The 21560-nt window shown below is 39.7% G+C and overlaps 1 protein-coding gene across 6 annotated transcripts in view; it reads left to right on the top strand.

Moving 5' to 3' along the window:
* The window catches only part of MRTFB (myocardin related transcription factor B), a 70545-nt gene that overhangs the window by 32548 nt on the left and 16437 nt on the right, over positions 1-21560 (top strand). For 4 of the 6 annotated variants that reach the window (XM_071570747.1, XM_071570742.1, XM_071570743.1 and 1 more), the window contains 7 exons: positions 10568-10633; positions 11987-12042; positions 12605-12680; positions 13610-13771; positions 14340-14524; positions 18912-19052; positions 20444-20691. In XM_071570747.1, the coding sequence (XP_071426848.1) occupies positions 10568-10633; positions 11987-12042; positions 12605-12680; positions 13610-13771; positions 14340-14524; positions 18912-19052; positions 20444-20691 (934 nt within the window). The remainder of the gene's footprint in view (positions 1-10567; positions 10634-11986; positions 12043-12604; positions 12681-13609; positions 13772-14339; positions 14525-18911; positions 19053-20443; positions 20692-21560) is intronic. The other 2 variants (XM_071570744.1, XM_071570746.1) reach the window with 1 other exon arrangement.

The raw sequence follows: 21560 nt of genomic DNA, 5'->3' as shown, positions 1-21560 counted from the left end.
GCTACCAAGAAATAAAGGGAGAAAAACATGGGAAAAACTAACATGGTGGGTAGTGTAGGTGGGCTAATGAGTAACCACGGTAATAATTATCTTCAGTCATTTTGGAGCATGTCAGTTATGTAGAAAGTGGATGAAAGAATGTACATTACAATAATGATGGTCTGTCAGAGTAGTAAAAAACCTGCAATTATGGGACACTCTTCCAGTCTAAATTAATGAATATTTTAGAGCTTAAATTATTCAGTGCATAAAAGAAGATATAATTGTTTTCCACAATCACTCTCTTTGCTTCCTTTTCTCTGCTTTAGTACCTGCTCTCCATTTTCACTTTTCCCTGGTGAATTTTGCTTATCCTTTTATCTCTCTGAAGCTGGCAACGCAGTTATTAAAATAATGAACCTCTTTGAGAGTTTGAGTGACTACAGGATCTCCTCTTCCAGCCTTTCCTCTTTCTAAAGCTTAGAAAAACAAGCATTTTCTTTCTTGTAGTATAGAGAATGAATTATAGAAAACATTTCAAATCCACTTGATTTGCACCTAGAGAGACTAAAACAGAGCTTCAGGTTTTCAGTTTATAACTTATTACTAAATATGTAGTTCAGGTATTTTCTATGTTTTTAAAAATTCTATTGCAGTTATTAATTTAATCCTACTTAAATAATATTACAGAGAACATTTGACTTTTAAAAAAAATAATTTACAGATAACTTATTTTACAGAAGAGTATATTCTAAGTTTTGCCATTCTGTCTCTCTTTTTTCCCCTCCTTCTCCTTCCTCCTGTCTTTTTCCTTTAGTTCAAATGATGTGGCTGGTTTTGCCACCTGAATCATCAAATGTTTTTTTGTTTGACCCAAAAATACTTAAAACACCACATGTAAGTGGTTAAACCTGCAGAAATTAAAAATGTAATTCTAGTGGCAAACCCAGGTGAAACATGTTGAGATCCAGTAATTCAGGAAGTGCCTTTGTTTTGTAATCTATTTTGCACAGGTTTGGTAAATCTGAAAATCCTGAGGTAGTACAGTGCAAATTTTGGCAGTGAGTACCTTAAGTGAATTGTTAGCTGCTGATCTTTTTTTTATTTAGTATTTTTTCATAAGGAAAGAGACTTTTGCTGGAAACAAAACCCCCAACAATTGTCTTCAGTAAATTCTTACTGAGGGCATTGGCAGGTTAGATTACAAGGATGATTTTTTTCCTTTGCTTGGGCTACTGATGCACATTACAGCATCCTGTAGCATGGTGGGAAATCCTCTTAATTACCCTGCCTTCTTGTGAATAGCTCAGATCTTATTGTTGCATATTGTCTGTTTTGGGAAAACAGTTCTTTCTTTCATTTATTTTATCAAAATTACCTTTTGTGTGAGCAAGGAACAGAAATGCTTTTTGGCTCTGAGGCTGAGAGTGCCTGAGCAGTGGCTGCACATCCCACAGCAGCATTTTGGAGCAGTGTCAGGTGAGCAACCAAAACATGCAGCAAGTTCAGGTGAGAAGGCTTGGATGAGATCTGGCTGTCCCCGTGCACAGTCAGTGGGGAAGAACCAGTGGCACCAGGGCGTGTGAGGAGCTGGGAGTGTATTTAATGACTGCACATTGAGAGGTTTCTAACTGAGCACTGGGGAGTTGGTGAAGCTTTGCCTTGCACCCAAAATTGCTTTAATATAAAGATGGATGAGCTCCTGCAGAACTCTTGAAAGACATAGTGTTAAACTGGTGCATCAGATCAGTGTGGGGCTGTCTTAGGTGGGATTTAAAAGGAGATTGGATCCCAGTTGGTTTGCACCACCTTTTCCATATGATGGTCTGGGCTTCAAAGTACTAATTGTCTGCAAACTGCTTTAAGAAAAAAAAAAAAAAGACTGACCAGGAAGGAAATTTTCTTTCCACCTTGAAACATAATTTCTTTCCTGGATTTGTTTTGCATTATAAATTTACTGTTTTGTGAGGAACTGGAGACTGGCAAGCGCCTGAAACAGGATACAGGGTGGAATGAGTGGATTTCTCAGGTGTGCACTGGAATTGTCTTCATGCTGTCTGGTTAACAGATTACCAGGTGTAGTCAGGAAGGGTTTCTTCCCTTCATCCCTTGCAATCAAATCCATATTGCATGAGAATTGTTTATTCAACAGACTTCCTGCCACTGCTGGCATGTTGAGCACCGATAATACTTTTGACCTCTCCTATGGTGCATTTCATGCTTACAGATTGTAGTGTTGATTTGTTGGTGTCAGTTGGTTTGTATTTTTTATAAAGGAAAAGCTCTTCAGTTGTATTATCTGGTGTTCAGAGGTGTTTTTATGAGCCCTTCTCAGTGGCAGTCTATCAGGAATGTTTCTTGAGACATAGATAATGAGAAAAATACTGGAGGAAAAAGATATTCCTGTCATCTTAGTTTTAATAAAGGAAGCACTATAAATTCAGTGTACTGTTCCTGTGAGGCTGTGTTAAAATCTGCCATAAACAGTGTCCATAATGTCAGTGGGGTAATTGTATGTCTTAAAAATAAATAGCCACTTATTTTCAAAATTTTCTTCTTCAGTGTAGCACTTAAATACATAATATGTTGTAATACCATTATAATAAAGACATGCCTAAATACACCAATAAACCAAAGCCATGATGTATTAATTTGATTTTGTGTGTAATCTGCATACAGTTAGAAATATGGTGGTGAGCCAAGAGTTTTAAGAAACTTGCAATGGCAATGACAAGATTTCTTGAAGGTTTTGTGAAAGGTCAGGATTAAGTCTGCTACTGCCAACAGTAGATGTAGTGTCATCCAGCCCTGCCCTGCCTCCTGCCAGCTTCCTGGTGTTGGCACCAGTGACTGTGGAGGCCTGGAGGGAGTGGGGCCAGTGACCAGCAGTTACTGAGGAGCTCTTCTGACACAGGGCTGGGTCTCATCCTGCTCAGGGTGCTGCCCTGACAGTGCTGGGGCAGCAGGAGCAAGCAGTGACCATTGGCTTCCCATCAATAATCCTGTTTGAGATCCTGCTGAGTTATGGCACCACTGTCTGCTGTGCTGGGGGTTTCTCCTTTCCTTTCCCACCCAGCACACCGTGTGTGTGCCTCAGCCTCTCTGGGGCACAGTCCCTGGCAGTGCAGAGCTGTGCCATCACTGTGAGCCATTGGCCTCATCACGGTGAGCCACTGGGCTCCTCCCTCTGCAGGAACCTGGCGGTGTCTGTGGGGCAGAGCTGACACAGGGCCCCTGCTCACAGCCCAGTTTGCAGGCAGGACCTCAGGGGAAATGCCCCTTCCTCAGTGCTTTGAATTAACGTGTAACTGCCTGAGCTGGAGATTCTGCTTGGGTGTGCATTTTGTTTGCTGGCTCTACTGTGCCCAGGAATAGCATGGAAAATGGAGAGGGCTTGGCTGGAAATCATCTGTCATCATCAATGTAACGTGCTCCAAATTACCACAAAGCAAGTCATAATAGATGTAGAATTTAAACTCAAGTTTCCTGAGTCCTTTGACAGTGCAGTTCTTGGCTGACAGTAGTATTTGAGGAAGTGCAAATTATTTTTTAAAAATAATTTTTGCATTAAAAATCAGAAGGTTGTATTTAGGATAGGCATACTTGAAGATTTAGAAAATTTTATTGTTGAAATGTGCAATTTTACAGAAATTGGAAATACAAGCTTTAGTTTATTCATGATTTTCATTCAAGATGGTCATGATTTTTCTCATTTTAAAGATGTAAACAAAATTGTGAAAAGTATAGATTTTGCTTTTACATATGCACGCATATCTATATATTCATCCCAGCAGACATCCTGGTAATTTGTTTGGAGACTTCTGTTTATGTTCTGGCTTGTTTCTAAGCAACATGTGCCATAGCAATAGGATACTATACGGATTGTCCTATATCCTAGTCATTTAAGCCTCTCAGCTAATGATATTGTTATGCTTTATATGTTTGTTTTAAATGTTAAGTTTACATTTAGCTCTCTCTCCCATCTAGGTTTTCTTTTTCTGCTTTCAGTAGGATGGTGTTACTGCTGGAAATGGTTTCATGGCATCATTACCGGCTCACAGACAGGAGCTCTAATCACAGTGGTGTAATTTAAAAGATCTGAAAGTCCTGCAGGGTTTCCCTCCAGAATTCTGAAGAGATTATGTGAAATGGCCCTCAGTAGTCTCATCTCACATACTCTACATTCATCCAGAACATTTCTAAGCTGCAGTGAAAGTATGACTGGAATAATTACTTAAAATATGTTTGCAAAAGAGCTGTTTCACTTTCCTTAATTATTTTAAGTATAGTCTTAAGAGAAAAATCACACATACAGTAGTGGAAAATAAGAACATTAAAATTATATAAAAATCAGTAAGGTGGAGGTTTTTTGATAAAAACAAGTAAAAATAAATAAAATATTTTCTTTTTCAAGTGATACCCTGGCATATGTGAAAGTTTTGAAGACTAAACCAGTATAACATATTCACTCATGATTAGATAGTGTCTGGTTTTGGTTTATTCCCACAAGGTGAATTGGTGATATTTTTTTTGATTGGGAGCATTTAACATACTGTATCAGTATCTTCAGGCTGATGGGAAGTGAGTACCACAATTTCAAATGCATTTTATCTTTAAATGCTGTACAACATGGAATCACTTCCAGCAAATTACAGGTAGCTAAATATTGTCATGGTTTCCCCTGTCCTTCCTCCCTTCCTCCCTTCTCTGATGTGCCATATGGATGAAGTGAATGTTACATTACCAGATTCCTGACTTTGGTCAGGTGGAACGTGTAGTGCCATGTGCAAACTGCCAGACTGCCTGACCTCCCTGAAATGTGGACCTTGCATGTCACCTGCTCTTTCTTTTACTCACTGTACTAAACATCCCATATTCCAATTTTATTCACAGAACAGATATTAGTAGAAAAGATTCACCATTTTTGTCTCAATAAAGCATTTAATAATTATAAATAGAGTACGGCAGCTCATATAGAGTTGAGAGAGAAATAATCACGACTCAGGAGAAAGCAAAATCTCTGGAAAATCAGCACAGCATAAAGTTTTGCTGTTCAGAAGTCCAAGCAGTTGGGGTTTGGGGTGCGGGGTAACAACTGCAGGATGTACAGAAGTGCTTGGTACTCCAGTCCTGCAGTTCTGCAGCTGTTGCCCTGTGAGATTGGCCCAGAATTCTTGTACAAAGCTTCGATCAGTGGTATGAAATACCACGTGTGATGAAATACCCTGTTCCCTGCACTGCCCCCCTGCTGTTCACGCACGTGTGTTGGTGTAACAGTCCCGGTGCCAAGGCCCTCGTTAGAAGTGCCTTCAGGGTTGGGGTAGCAGAGTCCAGCAGTGTCCCGGAGCCCCTGCCCCGCATCCCCTGCCCCAAGCCCCTGTCCTGGAGCCCCCGCTCCACAGCCGCTGCCCCGGAGCCCCTGCCCGGCCGCTGGGAACATCCATGCTGTTCTCCGTCCCCAGCGTGGCACCGGCTCTGCCTGCAGGAAAGCAGTTCTGAGCTGGCAGAAAGGAACGGAGGCTTTCAGTGTAACAGCTCTTCATTTAAAGGAAAGGGCCCTGTTCCCAGCACTGGCTGTTTCCATGGCAGCCAGCCTAGAGACTGCACTGGAGTTTCTACCGATTGGAAATTTCCAAGGGGGTATGCAGGAATGTTGGACATTACATTTTCCCATTTTTACTTGCAGTTTTAAGGGTTTAAATAGCTAATATCCACTGGATTTTAACTTCAGGAGAAATAGTGAGATTACATACAGAATGTTGAAAAAATCTTAATGCATTGTTTTTCTCCTTGCTGCTGTTTGAAAGAACTGTGTGATGGAGCCCTTCTCCTTCAGCTGTATAATTATGAAATGGCACCGACTATGTGCTATTTTATAGTAGTTTTATAAAAAGATAAAAGTTTGATGTTAAAATAATAGGATATGTAATGAACTGTGTTAGATGTGGAATTATTAGTGCTGGAACTGTGCACAGCCTGTGTACTGGTTTGTTTCAAGACAAGAAGCAGTGGTGAAAGCTTGTCAATCAGCACAGATAGCATTGTTCCTGCAGCACAACTATCAATTTATTTTTGGCCTCTTTACATTCCAGTGCTTGTGATTATGTAGTACTACTTGGAGACTGCTCTTCCATAGGATACACTTTACAGATTTGTAACAGAAATCACTTGCTCAGATTTGATAAAAGCTGTTTGTTCGAGGTGATTTAATAATACACTTTATTTTCACTCATTCTGCCATTCACACCGAGTAAGCCGTGACTGGAACACTCTGTTTCCTGCCCTTCCAAGGGCCTCTTACAGAACGGGATGTGTCTCCTGCAGTGCTTGTTCGTAGCAGTTTTCCCCCCCTTGGGCTTCCGCGGGATGTTGAGGAGCTGCTCGTTCTGGCTGTGCTTGGTCCGTGTGCCCTGCAGGGCACGGTGTGTGTGACCCCGAGCGGGACTCGCAGTCTGAGAGCGGCGGCGTTTGGCTCTGTCTGTGCACGATCCTGCTGTACACAAACACAGCTCTGCGCGATAAAGTGCCCCTGTGACCAGGTGACTGTCCCTCTGTACCGCGGTGTCCGTGCCCTGGCGCGGGGAGGTGCCGATTCCCTGGTGGGCCAGCACTGGAGGAAGCTGGAGGAGTGGGAGCACCAGCCTCTGGCGCAAATCTGCACCTCCCGTGCAGTCACAAGACTTCTGCTGCCTTTGAGAGTCAGATAACCAGATGTTCTGACTGTGAGCAGGGATTATGCCTTTCTGTTTCGTCAGTGAGTATTAAATAAGCTACCCAAGCTTTAATGATCATTTTATTGACTGACAAAAACACGTGGAAATTTTGGAATCTCTTGGTGTTCAAGTGTTAAAATCATACATTAACTTGAAAATGAAAAAAGAATGTCCACCCTCCTCCCTCAGTCAAAACAGGAATTTGACTGACCTCTCTGTGCATGGCTTTTATTCAGAAGCAGTTCACAGACAATTCTGAGAGTTGCAGTGGTGTGAAGGAGGATTCCTGCCAGATAATGTGAAGTGCAAAGTATTTGTACCATCTTATAGCAACTACATTTGCTCAGTGGTGTTAACACAGCCCTTCTTTTGCATATGCACTTAAAATAGGAGGAAGAGTGTTGCTAACATTAATAGTGTATTAACATATCTAAATATTTGTTAATTTGAGGACTTTATTTCAGAGATCACCTTCTATGATTTTAGATGTTTTGTAAGTAACTACCTGATTCTAGAAGTGAAAAAGTGAGAGGTAAATTATCTGGCAACAAGCTGAATGGGTTTACCCAGATAAGAACAATCTGTTAAACACCGTGTTGGAGTAAGTACCGTTCCAAGGGAACTTTGCTGTGTAGTACAGTACCGGCACCTCATGGCGTTTGAATTCTCCCTTCCCCAGACCCTGTGCTGGCTTATCTGTAAATGGTTCTTTGAAATAAAGGGGAGCGGGGAGGGGGAAGAAAAACTCAACCCCCAACCCACCCTAGGACAAGTAGCAAAATACATATTTTATTTGGATAATGCTTCAGTGAATTTAGATTTTTTTTCCTGAGGCTGTGCCCTCCCATCTCATCCATCCCTACTAGATTTATTGCGTTGTGTTACTGACTTTTCTAGAAATCTCTTGCTGTATGGATTACTATATATGTGATAAGCAAAGTCTGTATTAGCTTTAATTACATTAGATTTAAACCAACCTGTGTTCTATTCTAGTTTCTCACTGAAGTAAATGACCAGTTCTTTGCCAGAAGTGCAGTTCTCACGTTGTTCATCCTTGACTTTGAAGATAATTTCATCATATTTTCCTTACTGAAAACTTGGGATTTAGTTTCCATGACTCCCATTTTCCTGTCTGTCTGGCTGCTCTTTGAGCTGCTTTTTGTGAGTCCCCATTTTCTCCTGAGCTTTTCACAAACCTCATTGCTACTCCCTTCCTTTACACCTGCTGCAGGTTCAGCTCCAGTGTTCCAAGCCCGGCTCTGATGTCTGTCCCCCACACGCCAGAGACTGCAGACCTGGACACCACATGTGCTCTGCCCAGATGTAGTTATGCAACTCAAGTACAGGTGTTATCATTTCTTCCCTAGAAACATCTCTGCTTTTAAATTTGTGTCACTGTGGACACTAAAACTCTTTTAGGTCCTTAGGTCTTTTATAGATATATAAATATTGGCTTTTTCCCTGATGTGTTTGCTTGGAAAAAGCAACACTTTTTTAGCTTTTCAGCTTTCAGAAACAATATATCTAGAGTTTTTATTCACAATTGCTTTCTATTTAGTTTTCTTTAATAATGCATTCAACTGCTCAATTTTTTAATTTATTTTTTTAATTTAGACACCCAACCTTTTTTAACCTTCTTAATTTTGGAGTTGATTGCAAAAGCAAACATCTGGTTTTCATCCAGCTTTGTTTCTGTTTAACCTCCTTGGACTGGTTAAGTCAAAATCTTCAATTATTATCTTCTTATTCCATCTTTCTAACTGTGAGTCATCTCTTCTTTAGTATTCCCCCTGCAGTGCTTCCCTATTAGTCATGCTCCAGGCTGGCCTTTCTTTATTATGTAATCTATAAGTTCATGATATTTATTTAGTAAGTGAATAACTGCACATTCTTTATCATCTAGATCTCTCAATTTTCAGTTTTCCCACAGTTTTTATGACTTGTGCAAGTACAGATGGGACAGCTTCAAAGTCCTCCCTTGTTTGCTTTGTGATGCCCAGTGTGGGTTCACAGAGATGTGGACAGGGAGCCGTATGAGAGACAAGAGGGACTGGTTATATATTTTTACTAAAGAACACTAAAGCTTCACTCATGAGCACATGAGGTTTATGTGCAGGTACATTCCTACTGTGCTGCTCATCCTTTTACTGAGTTCCACTGGGTGTTCTCCTGTTAGACTGGACATTGTTTAGGATGTGGGTCAGATTTACTCTTTCTGCAAAGCTTAAGCCAAATGTCTGATTGTAACTGAAGCCACAAATCACAGATACCAGCAGGGCTTCCCATCATGTACATTTGTAAATCCTGCTCATTACAGGATGTTCAGTCATGATGTTCTTTCCCACTTCTGTTTACCAACATTGAAAGCATCGTCCTAGCAAAGCTTACACTTATATTTTAGTATTGTTATTTTTGCATTCTCTCATCTCTGTCCTTTGTAATTCTTGTGTAATAATGTTGTAAGGTCTGAGCAGATCTGCTGTGCCACAGCCCTGAAATGTTTGTATTTCAACTCTCAGTGTTTGTGTGACACAAGAAAATAATGTCCTTGTTTCCAGGACTTGCTATTCCCAGTCTTAATGCTTTAGCCAGAGGAGTATCCTTCCTGTGCTGCAGAACAGGAAATAAGCTGGTTCCTTTTAAATTCTGGAAACAATTAACTTTGTCCTTAGCTTAATTTTTTAGCAATTACATTCATTTTGATGTTTTGCACAATGCATTAGCTTGTTTTGCTTCCTTGTGAAATACAATGGGTACAGCATACTGTAATCATACATCCATAATAAGCTATCGAGTCTGAATTTAGGAATGTAAATATTACATCTTTAATGTATGTTTTCTCTTGACCACCCCTTGTTCAGAAGATGAAATTTCACTTTGGGGTAATGGCTAAATGTGTCAAAGAGATAATGAAGCATTGTGAGAAATTGAAACAAGGGGAAAGGAACAGTAGAAGAAAGAAACAACTGGGTTTTTTTCTGTATTAATTTTTTTCCTGGAAATATTTACAAAAAAGCCATAATCTTTGAAAGTATAAGGCCTTTGTCTGTGTCCTCCCCCAGATTCTGTGGGTCCTGCTGTAATATTTAATGTGTGTCACACTGGTTACTCACAGAGTAACAATGAGAAACTGTGTGTTTTATTACATGTAATGAAACATAAGAAGTTACCTCAGAAACTTCGTGAGCAGTTTTTCCACATTTGACAGTCTTGGATTTATTTTGTCCTTGAAGTGTAACACATATCTCAGTCAGGGAAACAGCGTTTTCTGATGTTCAGAGACAGGACAAGGTCTGTTCCTGACTGTATCACTTCTTGGTGTTTTTAAATAAGCCAGGTAAAATCTGGCATCTCTTCAGTTTCCTCTGTTTCAGCAAGGTTTATTTAAATGTACAATCAGCCTTTATATTTAAAAAAAATCCTTAAGGAAAAACATCAAATACATACAGCTTTTCTTCTAAAATGCTCTGGAAACAAAATTTCTGTTTCAGCAGTGAAGTCACATCAGATTGGTTTAGGACGTGCAAGAAGGCTCTGTAATCATTGTGTCACAATTTATGGTGTAAACTTTTTACCTCACTGTTTCCTTGATGTGTGCTTAATACTCCTTGTGAGGCCCTGCTGATAGGAAAGGAGGATGTGTGTATGAAATACAGGGCCCTTAGCACAGAGCAGCAAACTCCTGTAAGTGTGGGTTCGGAGTGATTGCTCTGAACTCTGTTAACAGCAGCTGTGCCTTAATGGCAGGTGACTTAGAGGTTACTGCTGGGTCTGAATACACAGAGAAAAGATATTTCTGAAGTTGAAATACTTGGGTTTTTGCACTCCCTGAGGGACAGTGTGCTCACACAGCAATCAATGTTTGCTTTTGGCAGTACTTCAGCTGAGGCTGCAACAGAGACGGACACGAGAACAGCTGGTGGACCAGGGCATCATGCCACGTAAGACCCGTGTTTCTACTGACTTGTGTTTCTGTAATGTGTGGATTGGGATATATATCACATAATGAAGATGTGAGATTCATTGAAAACAACATCAGCATTAGAAAAGACTTGTGGAGTCCTTTTGGTAACCCCAATAAGCACGTAGTAAATTCATTGTGTTACCTCACGTGTCAGTTAAAGTAGCCATTGTGATGAAAACACAAGGATTTGGAGGCATGGTCTGATTCTCCTTTGATTATATCTATTTAAATATAATTATGATTAATATCTTGAATAAATGGAATTACATAACTGAGTGGACATTAGTAACAAAGGCAAGAGTTTGGATGGCAAGGGTTGCCAAAAAAAGGAAGGGTGCACAGAAAACATTGAGAGTCCGTAAGTGGACAGTGTGGAAGGAAACTGGGCACAAGATAACAGGTCCAAGCTGTCAAGAGATTCAGCTGTGAAAAGTGATTTTTATCAAAAGCAAACAACCCCAGCCATTGAAACATATACAATTATGTCAAGTGATTGTAAGCACCCCAGTGTGCACTGGTGAATTGTAGCTGGAAAGCACAGTATCTTAAAGCTCATCTGTCCTTGAAGGTTTCTGAGTGTGCAGAAGACTTGAGATTGCTTTCCAAAGCATCCTCACCCCCAGGTCTGCAGTGCTGATTACCTTCAGGAACAGAACAATGTGTTTGGTTTTGAGTGAAACCTGGGAAACAACTTCTAAACTGTCAGAGTACGTTAAAGATTCTGTACTCTGGTATCTCATCTCTGCCAAAAGGAGGGCAATTTAGATGGATTGTCACCCTTTCAGAAATTCAATTCAGAGGAAGCACTCTGCAGTGTATGTTATTTCTAGCTGAATAGTGGTTTTTACTGTTTTTGGCTATTTAGCAGCTAACCATCATTCTGTTCTCTAATCTGAACATTTAAGGCCTCTAAAAGTCAGCACAAATAGTTCCTAAGGGACAGTCCAGTTCTCTGTAATACCAGCAAGTTTGAGGTATGGACTGACAGTAAATACAGTGGAATAAATGAAATGGTATTTGGGCATTCTGAACCTTGCCTAATAAAATTTCTACTGTGGAACAGTTTGGTAAATAAACACCGCTGTACATAGTGAGAAAGTTAACTGTTCCATGGTAATATCTGTTAAACCAAAGACTTCAAGTATTCTGTGTAGGAGTCTTGCTCATTTCTGCTAAATATGGGTGAGTACAACTAGCATGAATCCAGTGTAAGCCTGGTCAGATGCAGACACGACTGAGGTGGTGTTAAACAGCCATACACACATACTGATTAGGTTATTTCTTTGGAAAATCACTTCTGCCAATTTTAACTCTTACTCTCCCTTCACAGCTTTGAAAAGCCCAGCTGCATTCCATGAGCAGATAAAGAGCCTGGAGCGAGCCAGGGTAAACCACTTTGTGTAAACTTGGGATTAACATCAGAAAATGGATAGTCAGTTGCATGTGGTACTAAATTCTCTAAGTACATGGAAAATTAGTATTACAGTAATAAAGTGCTTTTATCTTGGAAGAATTCATTAAAATATAATATGGGTGTCAAATCTGAGAGGAATTTTCCTGAGATGTCACAGATTAAGGTGAGGGGGATAAACTTATGGTCACAATGTAATGCATAGCTACCCCCACTGAAGGATGGGGCACTCTGGTAAATTCTGCTTGTGCACTATTTCTGTAGCCAGTCTACACTATTGTGATGATGTGGTGGTATGGGATCAAATCCAGAAACGTTCCCAACTTGTTTGGGAGGATGGAAAGTCATTAGCACTGCTTAACTGGTAGGAAAACAAAGGAAGACTAAATGAACCCTCTGCTGCCCTTGTTCTGAGAGTGATGTCCATCCACCTGAACGAAACTGCACCTATTCATTGACTGGGGAAAGGGCATTTCTCAGACTGCTCTCATTTCTCTGGTAAGCAGGAGCTAATGCCATTCCCTCCTTCCTTTCCAGACCGAGAATTTTCTGAAGCACAAGATCCGCAGCAGGCCGGACCGCTCGGAGCTGGTCAGGATGCACATCCTGGAAGGTGCGTCCAGCTCTGACCCCTGGGCCTCTGGCAGGAGGGACCCTGCTGTGCACCCCATTTCTGACTGAGCCACACTTCAGTGGGAATTATTTCTGAAGGTTTATGTGCTCTATTTCTCCACTTCCACAGTGTATTTGCTCTTGCATATTGCTCTTGTTCTGTAGGGGTAATTTTATCATGGTGTATGTACGTGGAGTGTTCACATTGCCCCAGTTCTCTGCCCTAAAATGGCCTGGCAGCCTCGTGCTGCCCCTGCCCCAGAGTACCTCGAACCAATGGGGCTGTCACCCTGCTGTGTTATGTTCCTTGTTGCTCAGGTCGTTGGGAACAACAGGCTCTGCCTGACTGGGGCTCATTTCTGTGTTGCATCTAAACTGACCAAGTACAGAAATTACCAAATAACCATAATCCACGTGAGTTTAAAGGCCATTCTATTTCAAAACATGCATTTGAAAAATCCCGGTAAGAGCTTCCACATTGATGGATCACATTCATAATGATCATCTCCATAATTTCATTGAAAATATGTTTTGAAGACTCAAATTTGTGCTAGAAACTACTTTTAAAGGTCACCTTTTAAAGATATTTGTGAAGAGGAAGTCCAAAAAGATCCCACTGGTAAACCATTAGAGCAACAAATGCTCTAGATTATAACTGGCACTTTATTTTATATTCTCTGCTTTGTTGTTGGACATTGTACAGATGTTTAGCAAAGGTATTACTGCTGTTAAAAAGGAGATTGTATTTCTAAAAACCATAAACAGGGGGTTAAAAAACATCTTACTTTTGCTTATTAATTTGTGAATTTTCAGAATACTGGGCTGCTTTTGACAGAAGTTGAATGGTTATTGCAAAAACAAGACAATGTTGTTTGTCATGAAAGCGGGGAAAGCTTGGAACAGGGTATTTAATTCAGGACCTCCTTTCAGAGACGGTTGCAGAGCCTTCGCTCCAGGCCACTCAGATGAAACTGAAGAGAGCTCGGCTGGCAGATGACCTGAACGAGAAGATTGCCCAGAGACCTGGCCCCATGGAACTGGTAGAAAAAAATATTCTTCCTGTAGACTCCAGTGTTAAAGAAGCTATTATAGGCAAGTAGAAATCCCACATCTTCTGTGCCTTATACACATGGCATAGTGGAAAACAATAATTTAACTCCTGAGGGTAAAGTTCAATAGAAGAAAACATATGCTAAGTTTATTACTACTTATTCTGTCAGCTTCTGAGTCCTAAACTCTGTCATCATTTAATTAAAGTCATCCTATTTTTATTGGGAACTTTAAGTTAGAAATATATAGTTGGGGTATAGTAGTGTCTTGGAAAAGAACTGTTTCTTAAGAAAAATTATTACAAAATAATCAAAGATCTGTGGCCATTACTCTACCTCTTGTAGGTGTCTGTGTGCACTCCACATGTGTTGAACATACCTTTTAATCTCTCACTGAAACTGCTTCTGCTACACACTTGGTTTTAGTGATTCCTTGCATCTGATTTCATATGGCTGTCATTAGAAACACAATAAATACTTAGGTACCATATGTTTAGACTGCTGAAAACTGATCATTTTCCAGCAAATAGCTAATTCTGCTCTGAATGTCTAAATTTAATTTGTGCAACTAAAAAAAATGTGTTTTGTTTGTTTCTTTGTCAACATTCTAGCAGTTGGACAAGAGAATTATCCTCAAGCTTTGGATGATTTTTCATTTGATGAAGACAGCAGTGATGCTTTATCCCCAGATCAGCCAGCCAGCCAAGAATCCCAGGGTTCAGCAGCTTCCCCTGGTGAGCCAAAAACAAGTGACTCACCATCACCTGTAACCCCTAATGCTGCTACAGCAACACAGGTACAGTTTTTAAATGTCTAAATCTTCACAGTATGTTTTTGATCTGGCACTGTAGAAATGGGGCATAGATTCACATGGAATGAATCCATCTGCTGCTGCCAAGGAGGGCTCTGGGACTCCATTTGCTGTTTGGGAATGCTTAGACTCAAGCCCTGGCTTAGCTGTTGGCAGTGATGAAATTCCCATAGACTGTAGCGAAGCCATGAATTCTCTGAAATTCATTATGACCCATAGAAGATCTGCAGCTTTCCCAGAAGTTGTTTAAGAGGTCATGGCCATGGTTTACTCCAGCTGTTATTGATTACTTAACGTCTGTCTTCATTTTGAGCAGGGTCTTGAACTCATTAGAATTAAACTTAGCTGAAACAACAGTTGACGTCAGTCCCATTATGTTCAGGAAAGTCCATAAAAGAGGTTTCCCACATAATTTAAATATTCTTTCCTATAGTTTTAAAATACTGCCTAAGGAATTTACTATTTAAGAACTGAGAATAACACTTATGGTGCTTTTTCTGTGAGGCTTTTAGTATTTTCTCAAGTTACAAAGAAAGAAAAATAACTGTGTCATGTCACGTTGTCTTTATTATAGTAGAGTGTGAAGATTGAGCGATGGATTTGAATGGAAACGACTGTTTTCACAAAAAAATAAATTTTGAGAGAGAACTCTTTGTAGAGCAGTTTAAGTTTGTGATTTTAAATGGACAGGAACATCACCTACCCTGTCTTTAAACACATATAAAAGTGCTGATCTAAAATAACTCGTAAAAACAGTAATGAAAGAAACAGCATGTGCTACAGTTTTAGTTACCTGGATGCTTTCTGGAATACCTTGTACAGTATTATTACAGAAGAATAATTTATGTTTCAGATTGATGCATTTTACCACACTATTCAAGTTTATACTTCAGTAAATTATTTAGCAGAAACATTTTTTCATCATAGTATTATATGTATGAAGTGACTTCACAATTATGTCAGTACAATAATACTGCACTCAGCTTTGTACATAAAGACAAAACCAGATTTTGTTTATGCTCTGAAGACCATACTGTCTTGATGACCATGGACACTTGGCAACTGAGTAGTTCAGGGTCTGGAATTGCTCCCCTTGGTTTTCTAATTGCCACATTAGATAGAAAAAGTATTAAAAGTTCATGTTCAAAAGCAGTGCTGGACACAAATCCATTTTATTTCATTGTTCCCTAACATACAGAATAATATGTGAATTGAGTTTCATGTTGAGAGAATATAATTTGTGTTGAATAAATTGAAAACAAACCACATGAAATTAGATTCCTCAGTAACGAGTTAGGTTCCTAATGGAGAGTTAAATAAAAATACTCAAAGTAATACATGCCAAAAGCTTTTCAAGTAGAAGCATAAGAGAGAGAGAGGTGATTACAGAAACAAAGTAACAGAGCACTTGAACGTGATTGAAAAAGCACTTCAGATAGAACTTCAGTGTTTTGCTTATGGATTTCATAAGCTGTTACAGCCACTCCACACAGATCGAAAATGAGAAGTTGCTCTTCTGCAGAATAAAACAGATGCTCACCTTGCTGTTCCTTTGGAAAGAAAGAACAACAGCACAGCAGGTCTCTACAGGAGATGTGCTTGGGAATTGCTCCTTTTTTCATTTCCTGTGATAAATTTTAAATTTTGTTACAATAAAAAAAACAACAAAGAGTGCTCTGAAAGCAGCGGAGTGTAGCTAGAGTTCTTTTCAAGGCTTCCTCCTCCCCACACTTCCAGAGCTTAGAGGATGTAACAGGACTTTGAGAACCTTCAGCTCTTGCTGACTGATGACCTAAAACTTGCTTTTACCCAGTGTAGTTGCATCTGGTAAGGATTAGGCATGTTAACCACACTCCAAACAGATTAGATTGTGGTATTCACAATTCAGAAGACTTTGAACAGTTCTCTTCAATGAAAACAGCTGAATTATTTTGCTTGATGGCACAGAATATAATGACTGTTTTCTTAATATAGTCCCTGTAGGTTGTCGACTTGCTCAATTCAATGCTTGTTTGCATCCAGCAGAAAAGGTGCAGAAATTGTATTGTCTGAAAATAGAGATCTATTCAAATTAAATAGTTATTAGCTTATGGAGTAATCAGATTAAAAAGCCAAGACCTGTTACATTTAGGGGGTTTTTAATTAAAAATGTATAAAGTAAATCATATGCATGGTTCATTCCCCCATCTGGCACTTGCAGGTAAAGTTGGAAAGTCTATGAAAATTTTTGTGTTTCAGGTAGCCATTAATCCTCTGTAGGGTAGGGTAACTAATGTAAGGAAAAAGTAGTGTACTCTGACAAGAGGAGAATGTTTAACACCATGATTTTCACACAAGGTGAATTGAAGAGGTGATGGTGGGTTTGCTGGGTTTTTTTATTTGTTGTTTTGGTTTGGTTTGTTTGGAGTCTTTTAATTTACTAACTTTTCCAATTTTAAGAGTTTTGTCGTGCTGTTATCATGGATTTCTTTTCACAGCCTATAAAGAGTAGCTAAATAATATGTTTGAAGTCACGTTATTTGTTTGGGTTCAAGAAGGACTGGAATGATGAACAGTAAAAGATTATGTAATGAATGAGCTTGAAGTAGCAAACATTTAAAATGCTTTTTAATTGGGACTTCATGAAAAGAAAATTTAAGAAATAGAAAATCATGAGGTCATTAGAATTCCTCTGTGCTTTATGGTAAAACGGTACATGACACTTTGATTCAAAGACAGGTTAAGTGCTTCTTTAAATTTTGCTGCTATAATCAAAGAATGCCTTTTAAACTTGATAGCAACAGCAGTGCAGGATGTTGGGATGCAGCATCCAGAACCCTTTTTCAGAGGCTCAGGCCCTCTAACACCCATGCAAGTCCAGCAAATAACAGACACTGTGTAGATATCAGATGCTTTCCAGAGCAAACACTTTGAAGCTTGGATATAAAAATAGAGACATTTGTATCTTTAGGCTGACACAGCCCCAAGACAGGCATGTCTCAGTGTTTCAGTGACAGGGCATATTAAATCTTGCCATTTAGTAAAGCAATAATCGAGAGCTTAAAGGTGAAAAATGTGTACCAAGTGCTTTTAGCAAACTGATCTAAATCCTTTGTGGTACAGTCTCATGGAAGGATAGTAGAGCATGGGAAGTGATGAATCAGGGAGAAGTACTTATTGGTCTTAACTAGAATGCAAGTTTTAGAATTGATTTGGAAGAAAAAGGATATTTACTGATAGGAATATAGGGAAAAAAGAAGGAGCATTTACAAGAGGAACATTGTACTAGGTGATCTAATGACTTAAACAATGGAAATGCAACTGATCTCATCTGTCTGGATTTAATACTGTATGACATTAAACACTAGTAAAACTGAAAATGGAGATTACCAGAAATGAGACACAAAGAGGGAAGTATTGGGTTCAAAGGAAATTGGTAACAGTGCTCTGTGGGAGTTGATCTGGGGACATTCTGGTTTCATGTTACCATTAACAACCTTGACGTAAGAATGGGTCACCTAACAAAAGTAGGAAGCGTAGTCAGCACACAGAAGGAACTGTTATTATCCAGAAAGAACTGGTTGATTGGGCTTTTAAGAGAGAAATGGAATTGCAATGGAATGGAATAGTTCTTAAAAAGAAAAGTGCACCAGGACTCTCCTTCCAGTGACAGAGAAATGTGGGAACCTGAGGGCTCCTGACTCCAAGGACACTGGGGCAGAAGCCATTGGGGTGCAGTGCTTGGCAGTGCAGTGGCTGTGAGCTGCTGTGGACTTCTCTGGAGAACTGCAAGTGTGTCAGAAGAGATGATTCCAGTAGGAGTGTTAATGCCACTGTGAGGATCCAGGGAGACCTTCAGGGAATATCCTGTGCATTTCCAGTTACTTATATCCAAGAAAGATTAATGAAAACTGTAGCAGGTAGCAGGTAAGGATGATCCCAGAATGACAAAATCTGAGAGAAAAGAATAAAAATGTGTTATTGTATCTGGAATGACAAGGACTGAGATTTGTTTATGTAGAGTCTATATCCCATCAGAAGGATATTCACCATGGAAGGAAATTTTAAGGTTTCTTTGAGGTATTAAATAAGAAAACTTCAGCACAGTAAAAATTGATCTGACAAATTTAAGCTGAGCAAAGTTTGATTAGAAAACTAAGAAGTCATAGTGAGGAACTGGTTTATTTCATCCATGTTCGAAGTGTGCCAAAATGTGCCTTTATAGAATACTTGTAGACTTGTAGAAAGAGTCTGTTTTCACCATTCCTTCTAAAAATATTTTGTGAATTTGACTTGATAGTAGATTGTCTTAACCTTTTCACCTTTTTTTTTCAGTTCTTCAGGTGGTGGATGTTTTTAATGTTTCTCTTCCTTGTATTTTTTTTAATACTAGTATCCACCTTTAACCTCTCCAGTTCCTGAATTTCTCAAAACTCCCTCAACACTCGAACAGCACGTCACGTGTTGCACTGCTGCCCCCACCCTGACCACGAGCACTGTATCTGCAGCAAAGCCTGGGCCAGCGTTAGTGAAGGTGGGTACCTGTGCCTGGGCACCTGAGCTCTGTGTCCTTCTCCAGTGCTGGGCTTAATGAAAAGGGACAAGAGTAGCGCTGGAGTGCCCGTACCTGACAATTAACTTGTTCCAGTGATCAGAGGACATACTGGCTTTTGTGTGCTAAGGTCGACCAGTAACACTTGCAGGGACCAGGTCGCTATTCCAAGAGGTCCTTACAGTACAGCTGACAAAAGTTTTCATGCAGAGTTATGCATTGCTAAGGGAAGCTGTCTTCAAGAAGTAAGGACAGTACAGAGTTTCTACTTTCTATTGGTGAAATTAATCTCTTCTAATCTAGTTTTGTACGGAGAAAAATTTAATAGGAATGGAGTCAACTGCATACATAGTCTGCCTATAACCAAACTGGTGAACAGCACTGCTCCTTTCCCAGAACTATTTTCTTAGCTGATTTAATGTATAAGCAGAAGGCATGAGAGAAGTTGCTATATCCTTATATTTTAATATCTGAAGAACATCCTGAGTTCTCCTTCTGCACTGACCTGGCCAGCAGCATGGAAAAACACTTCAAATACAGTTAGAGAGGGGTTTGTGTTAGAAGATACCTATAATGTTGCATTTCAGTAACTTTGCTGTCTGCAGCTGTGTAATATATATATCTGTAGACTGCTACCTGCTACTGGCTACTCAGTTAAATTTACCAGGGTGACCTCTAGGAGTGAATTTCAGTATAAATGTGGCCATATCCTTTGAAATCACTGGACTTGTACCAGCTTACTTAATGCAGGACCTTAATGACAAATTCAGATATCCCCCAAAACAGGCTGTCTATGTAATAAATGTGCATGGATCAACACAGCATTTCTGCCTTGGTGCCTTCTGTATGACTAGGTAACTGCATTCAACTTTTCACTCTAAATAATGTCCAGGAGCTTGTAAAGGAAGAGAGTTTTACCCCTTGAGCTGGCATTGCTAATAAGGATATTGCTGAAAGCTTCATAAGAGGAATCCTATAACTTACAGGACTGTCTGTCCATGCTTTTAATCTAGACCTCCAAGTACCTCACATGTTTACAGATGGGGTTTAGGATACTGGCTTGTACAAAGTGCTAAGTGACTTTGAATTACCTGTTTAAGAACAATGCCTCCTTGCAGTGACAGAACATCTTACTGTCATTTGTGCTATCTGTTGAAAACCATTCACAGACTGTGTGTCCATGACCCCTCCTTGTGCAGGGTACAAGCCAGCGGGAGCACGTGAACCTTTCTGGGATGGTAGATGGTTCTTCTGGGGAGGTTTGCAGGGATATTTGTGCCCAGCAGCTCCAGTATGCTTTATCTCTGCACCATGCATAACTGCTTTACTTGACATCTCTTGTAGCTGTTTCAATCTTTTCCATCCATAAACAGCAAAGTCACCCAAAGAACCCAAATGATAAGCATCGGAGCAAGAAATGTAAAGAACCTAAGCCAAGGGTGAAAAAATTGAAGTATCATCAATATATTCCACCTGATCAGAAAGGTGAGAAAAATGAGCCACAGATGGACTCCAACTATGCTCGTCTGCTACAACAGCAGCAACTGTTTTTGCAGCTGCAGATCCTGAGCCAACAACAACAACACTACAACTACCAGACAATTCTACCTGCACCGCTGAAGTATGTGAAGCATTGTTTGTGTCCTTTAAAGAAAAGACATTGAGATCACTTACAGGCTTAGTGCTTTAGAACTAAATATGGTTTGCAAACGTTAAGAGATGGTTGGAACCCAAGAAAACTTAAATGGTATTTGCATCACTGCCTCATTTAACAGGCTGATGAGGTGGTTCTTGTTAAAATACCCCTGAAGTCTGATAAGCCTTGAAGTGGTCCTAGTTATTTTTGTGTGTCATGGAAACAGAACCACTTACCTGTCAGGTGCATTTTTTCTGACTAGATGCATATTTGAAAATCAAAAGTTTTGACACCATTTTCACTGTAATATGTAGGTAGGCAGAGCAGAAGAGAAGCTTACAGATATGTCTTTCACAATGACACTATTATTGTGACTTTATTCTCTTTTTATATCAGTTTCACAAAACACATTTTTGCAGTTTACAAATAAAACATAACAGTCATTTTCAACTAGGTAAGATCTTGTATAGTGCTTATGGCCTCATTTCTAATGCTTATATGAGTTTCTCATCAGCACTGATCTTTAGCACTTAACAGTGAGAAGCATACTTGCTGGTTTATGGGTAGAAGTAGTCAGAAAAATAAATGTTTAATGAGTTTCCAGCACTCCATAGCAGAATGAGAAGCTGACTATCTGCAAGTTCATTCTTATCATCCAAGACCAGTGATTTCCTAGAAGTGCTTAAAGTGTAACATGCCACAGCAACACAACCTTAAATTCAAATGACTTTCAACTTTTTTTTTTTAGATGAGTTTTCACTGAGTTCTTTTTCCTCAGCAAGTGAGGCTAGGAAAGTTAGCGCTGCCATCTGTGGTTGTATTTATAATTACCACGTATCCCACCATTTGGACTA

Source organism: Pithys albifrons, chromosome 16, assembly GCF_047495875.1.
Source record: "Pithys albifrons albifrons isolate INPA30051 chromosome 16, PitAlb_v1, whole genome shotgun sequence".
Lineage (NCBI taxonomy): Eukaryota > Metazoa > Chordata > Aves > Passeriformes > Thamnophilidae > Pithys > Pithys albifrons.
Note: the sequence above shows the minus strand (reverse complement) of the source record. Positions and strands in the feature narration are given on the sequence as shown.